Raw genomic sequence first — 6,078 nt, 5'->3', positions numbered from 1 at the left:
ACTGAAAATACTAACTGATCTTGGAGATGTAAAGGAGCTTCATCCCTATGTCCCAGCATCTTTACTACAGGAAGGTACTCTGCATCCTGTCAAAAGAGAAACATACACACCAACCCAGCCACAAACCCTTTATCTACAATGGCATACTGCCTGAAATATATGCTAGGACACACACTGGTAGCACAAATGTTGGGGCAGTAACCAATGCCACAAGATAAAGCCTGTGCTTGACACTGCTTGGTTAACCAAGAACCTGAGACTAAATAGCCCAGGGGCCTAGGGTAAAACCAAATAATTCAGGTCTGAAAAGGGGGAAATGTAGTGATAAAATGACTCCTAATGACGCTGTACTATAGTCATAAATCAGAGTCTTGTTGTGCCATCTTCAGAGAAGCTTCCTCCTGCAGCAGATGGGAACAAATACAGAGACACACAGCCAGATACTACAGAGAGAGTGAGAGACCTTGGAACACACAGCCCTGAATGGGATGTCTCCATCAAATTCCTCCCCCTCAGAGCTCAGGAAACCCTACAGAAGAGGATGTAGAAAGAGCATTAGAGCCAGAGGGGATGGAAGACACCAAGAAAACATCTAAATCCACATGAGCAAAGGTCATAAGAACTCAAGCAGCAAATACAGTGTCTGCAGGGGTCTGCACCAGGGTCTCTGTGTGCTTTATGTTCGTGAGTGGGCCCCTGGTTCTTGTGCCATCTTTTAGGTTCTTTCCTTCTGTTTATTTGTCTTTTCTAACTTTGATGTGTTAGGTCTTGTTTTATCATGTACATATACAATGAATGAATGAACAGAAACCTAAGCTGGTGTAAAAGTTAATGACTGTACTGTCCCTTATAATTGCTGGGAGAGGGAAATCAGTTTTTTCCAATAGAGAGACACTAGGTTTATCAACCCCTGCAGGACCTCACATTTAGGAGTAGTTGAGCAACATTTGATTGGATTCCACAGGTGTGTGTGTGTGTGTTTATTGCACAAAGTTTGGTGTTTTTTTCTTTTTGGATGTGCATTTTATTATTTTGTTTTCTTGTGGGTTTTTTTTTTTTGTTTTTTTTTTTTTTTTTGGTTTTTCGAGACAGGGTTTCTCTGTGGTTTTGGAGCCTGTCCTGGAACTAGCTCTTGTAGACCAGGCTGGTCTCCAACTCACAGAGATCCGCCTGCCTCTGCCTCCCGAGTGCTGGGATTAAAGGCGTGGGCCACCACGGCCCGGCATGGATGTTTTGTTCTTATATTTGGTTTTGTTTATTGAGAAGCTTGAAGTTTGATGGGTAGTGAGGAGGAGAGGATCTGGAAATACTTGGAGTAATGGAAGAATAATATGAATATGTTTGAACTTAATAGTTCTTTTAAATGTTAAAAATACAATATATAAGATTAATTTAAAAATAATATCTCTGATCCACCAAGGATCACTTCCCTCTGTTATCTTTGTTATTACTTTTGGAAGACTTCTAAATATTTTCTTTGTCTTTGAAAGATAAAGAAAAAAAATTTAATGCTTGTACTTCTCTGACTAATTAATTGCACAAAAGACAATAAAATCTCAGAAAGTGAGCCTCTCATGCCGTTTCTGTACAGGAATTTCATGGAGAAATCTGGCTATGGCAGACAAGGACATGATGGGAGTCACTGGTCACCTCCATCTTGTACAGCAAGTTTACAATATTCCATTGTGACAGGGTGGTGACTAAGGTGTATAAACCCTGGCTGGAGAGATTGCTCAGTATTTAAAGGACTTTATTTCCAAGTGTGAGAGCCACCTCATTTAAATGCCTTGTGGGTGGCAGCTTGTCTGTAATTCCAGCCTCACAAGTCAGGGACAGGCAGCCCCTAGAGAAACTGGGTGGTGAGTTTAGTATTTTGATGAGCTTTGTGTTTAACTGAAAGATCCCAACTCAGCAAAGAGGACAATGGAGGATAATTCCTGATGCCAACTTCAGTCTCCTGCATGCAGGGGAGCACAAATGTGCTGTGCACCTCCTCACACACGAGTGCCTATGGACTCGAAAACATTCATGCACCCATAACAAATGGAAAATGTAAAAAAAAAAAAACCAAAAACAACCTCACAAGACTACTGCTTCCTTAAGGAAATTGGAAAGCAAACTGTGAAAACAGGAGGTGGTATTTATGGCGTGTATAAAGCAGAGAGAGAAAGACTCTCCCGTTCTCTCCACCTTCTCTACAGCAATGTTGCAATTTTATAACAAAGACCGAAGAGCAGGGAAGGCACATGTGCCAACAGAAAGGGTACCACACTCACAGAGACACAAGCATAAAATAAATCCTAATACTAGAAGAACAAGGTATTTAATAATCTGTAACAGAATAAAATACACATCACTTAATGTTTTGTGTATACAGCGCAACCAAGCAAAATATAAAAATGTATACATCATTGTGAAGTAGAACCATGATGCAACCAATATGTTACAGGTGTTTAGTCAGATAGTACAGAACATTCTTTTTAAATATGGCATAAAACTGGTGATTAGTGAGTCTACACTTTCATGTTCAATGATTATATCAATTACTATTTTTAAGAATGGATATATCAGATTGTTAGAACCATGTCGATATCTTATTGTGTGGATCTATGATAAGAAATCAAACAGTGAATCCTTCCCTTAAATGGATGTAGAATCAGATCCTTTTGCAGCTCTTTGATGACAAACAGCTGGATAGTGTTGTGGAGAGCAACCAGGCATTAACAAAGGGCAGCTGCTAACAAGCCTCAGTCTGTTTCACACTGTTTCATATTAATCTTGCAAATAAGGAAATCTACATTTCTTAATAAACATAGAAACTACAGATGGATAACATGAAACTTTACCGTGTATTCCTTATCCAGTTTATCCCATATGGAAAATCTTAATTTGTGCAGAGAACCTTCTTGAATATAAGACCAAAGAAACATTTCAGTGCATCTAAGTTCTGTGACTGGTGCATTGGGATTCCGGGAAGTGATGTAGTTCATATCATTTTTCACAATTCTGTAAAATATTTTCTACAGATGGAAGCATTCAGACACTTTGAAGAATCTCAAAACTGCATCATAGCTAAACTAACATTCAGCAAGTACAGCAACAGGTACAGGATATGGATTTCTTTGGGTAACATGATTAAATCACTATAAAAATGATAAAATAAATCAAAGTGGGATTCCCCTCTGTATGCTGTGAATATGGTTTATTACCATTGGTTAATAACAATCTGTTTTGTCCTATGGCAGAGCACAATAGAGCAAGGTGGAAAAACTATCCTTAAAGAAGGGAAAAAGAAGGCAGAGTCAGGCAGTTGCCATGTAGCTGCTGAGGAGAAAGACACCGGAACAGTACTAGAAGGCGATACCTTTGGGTGATTAATAGAAATTAGTTAACTTAAGATATAAGAGCTAACTAGAAATCCATCTGAGCCATCAGGGAAAAGGTGTTGCAATTAATATAGTTTCTCTGTGATTATTTATTCGGGGCAGGCAGGAAAACAATGTTCAGTCTCCTTTTACATAAATTCATCTGTGTGTTCCCCATCATGGTGATAGTAAAATTAGTTTTACAAAATATAATTAAGACCATTTACTCTATGCTGCAGACATGACTCAGTAGTTGAGAGCACCAGCTTGTCTTCCAGAGGACCCAGGATCAATTTCTAGCAACCACACTTTAGTTCAGAGCAAACTCCAGTCAGTCACGGGCTTTTGATTATCTCTTCTACTCTTTACTGGCACCAAGCATGTATGTGTTACAAGGACATAATGCAGGTAAATTATCCATACACAATACAAATATAAGAATTTTTTTTAATCCCTTCAAAAGAGAGGAAAAGTGGAGACTAAGGATTCACATATGACTGTAGTTTACAGAGATTTCTCTCTCAGCTCAAGGCTGGGACTTACTAGGAAGATTGTTTATGAATAAACACATGCTTGAAATGCTTTGTGAGATTTTTGTCTTATTTAAAATATTATAAAACTGGGATATTGTAAAATTCATTGAACAGATAACAGAGAAATAAACTTTCTCAATTTCTCCCACTGAGCATGCCACCACTCAGGGAGAAGTCTATCCCTGTGAATCAACACAACAGGGCTAAAAGTTGCATAACCAATGATTATCAAATCTTGACAATTTAACATCAAGGATATTTCCGCTAAAGAGAGACTCAAAAGTAGAGAAAAGGCACAGTCAGCCCAATAGAAGAAAACAAAACAGAGCATCAGAAGGAGGACACTCTGAGCAGCTCTCAGCTCAGGGGGAGTTCTGTAGAGAAGCTTGGAGTTCTGAAGGTGGAGGACATGCTGGTGGTGCTTGTGGAGAAGAAGTACCATGTAGCCACTGGCTGCTCCCATGGCTCCTTGAAACACAGCATCTCTCAGGACCATGAGAGAGAGAACAATCCATTTTGTTTTCTGACTTTCTTGCATAAAATAACAATAGTTGTCACCATTCTTAAGCTCTGATATATTCAGACTTGCACGTGTGACGGAATGAATTAGGTTCATACCTATTAAAGCATTGAGTATCCAAAAGAATGAAAAGAATGGAAGGATGTGCCATGCAGACTTTGGTCTGAGCCTCCTCCACCCAGATGCTCTGGGACTGATGATGATGGCCTGGACCACAGTGAGGAGACTGCTGGTGCAGATGGAAACCCCACGGGCCACCCTTGACAGGTAAATGAGGATCTTGCATCCTATGTCATCTAGGAAGTTTCTCAAACCAAAATCTTCCATTGTCTTTTGCAATCCTTTTGCAAGAAGGATTGTGATGTTTGTAAAAGCCAAGTGGATGAGAATAAGGTGGATGGGTTTCTTCTCAGGCCCTCCCCACCAAGTGATCATATAATTCACAGAAACAGAAATGTTCCCCAGAGTGCCAAACACAGTCATGAAGAGGAAAACTATTTGCTTAATAAATTTTAAAAGCATGTCTTCCTTTCTGGGTAGAAAATCTTGTATTCAGGATAAAAAGAGTTTTTTCAGGAAGGCATCAGTAATTCTAGACATTTATCTGAAAAACATTTTGCATAATTGCATTTTCTGATATACGAGAGTCAGTGATGGACACATGTGCTGCTGTAGACTGGATCCCTGATCACCTCCTCTTCACTGAGGACTCTGAGTTATGTGAGTACCCTGGCAGGGGAACTGGAATAAAACTCTAAAGTTTTAAAAGAGATATATTTGAGTTCTATACTAGCAAAATTGACTTGTTAAAATGTGTATTCGTGTGTGCCTGTCCGTCAGTCTGTCTGTGTACAAGCATGGATTAACAAGTTAACTTTCAACACAACTGAATTGTACTGCAAGTTTCCCCAACCAAACTCTTTCTTTTTCTTTCTCTATTTGATCATTTCCCCCACTGAATTTCCAAACACACAGGTTCCTTTCTTATTTGTATCTTACTTACTGTAACGACGTCTAGATTTGCACTTGGCTTCAAAGATTTATAACTTCAATTTCTACATCCTAATATTTTTAAAGTTTGTATGTTCACCATTCTATGATTTCACTCAATACAAATATTCACTAGTCTTTTTTAAAACGTAGTTCTCAATGTCAAGTTCAATCACACAACTTCTTTAGATAGAGTGCTACAGTTAAAACTGAATTAATAAAATATAACCTGAAAATTTTCATGTAACTGCCAGGCTGCAGATTGGGGTGATGTCTAGTAGAACCTTGTGTTGCTTTCTAAAACAGAGGGTACCAGAGAACTATGATCCTAGTGGATGACTTAGGGCATCTGTACCCCAGTTAGTTACCTCAGAACACATAAGGGAACATGGAACAGCTCTGAATGAGGGGATCCTAATGACGTAAACCTAAATGGGATTAATGAGGGTGTATTTGCTGCCATGAGATGAGTGCATTTTGAGTCATGAGTCCTCAATGTCAACTGCATGTAGCCCAGTCGTGGGGGCAACTGGTGTGAGCAGGGGTTCCACTATCTAATAGTTCATGGTGCCATTTGCTTCTGTGGGGCCTTTTGAACAGCAATTATGTCAGTTGGTATTGCAGCCTGCTTTTCCTGCAACCTGTTTGTCAGACAGGCCGCTTTTTTATA

At 39.2% G+C, this 6,078-nt stretch overlaps 1 protein-coding gene across 1 annotated transcript; it reads right to left on the bottom strand.

Annotated features, from left to right (window-relative positions):
- Positions 1-4,001: 4,001 nt before the first annotated feature.
- LOC121434090 (vomeronasal type-1 receptor 4-like) lies at positions 4,002-4,964 on the bottom strand. The gene has a single exon (XM_041632899.1). The coding sequence runs from the start codon at positions 4,938-4,940 to the stop codon at positions 4,002-4,004; it is 939 nt and encodes a 312-aa protein (XP_041488833.1). The 5' UTR covers positions 4,941-4,964.
- Positions 4,965-6,078: the final 1,114 nt, after the last annotated feature.

This window comes from Microtus oregoni, unplaced genomic scaffold (assembly GCF_018167655.1).
Source record: "Microtus oregoni isolate MIOR12 unplaced genomic scaffold, Mior012 000042F_ref0000377, whole genome shotgun sequence".
In the NCBI taxonomy this organism is placed as follows: Eukaryota; Metazoa; Chordata; class Mammalia; order Rodentia; family Cricetidae; genus Microtus; species Microtus oregoni.
Note: the sequence above shows the minus strand (reverse complement) of the source record. Positions and strands in the feature narration are given on the sequence as shown.

Excerpts from the sequence above, each read along its gene's own strand:
- LOC121434090 (XM_041632899.1), bottom strand. The coding sequence starts at position 4,940 with ATGCTTTTAAAATTTATTAAGCAAATAGTTTTCCTCTTCATGACTGTG.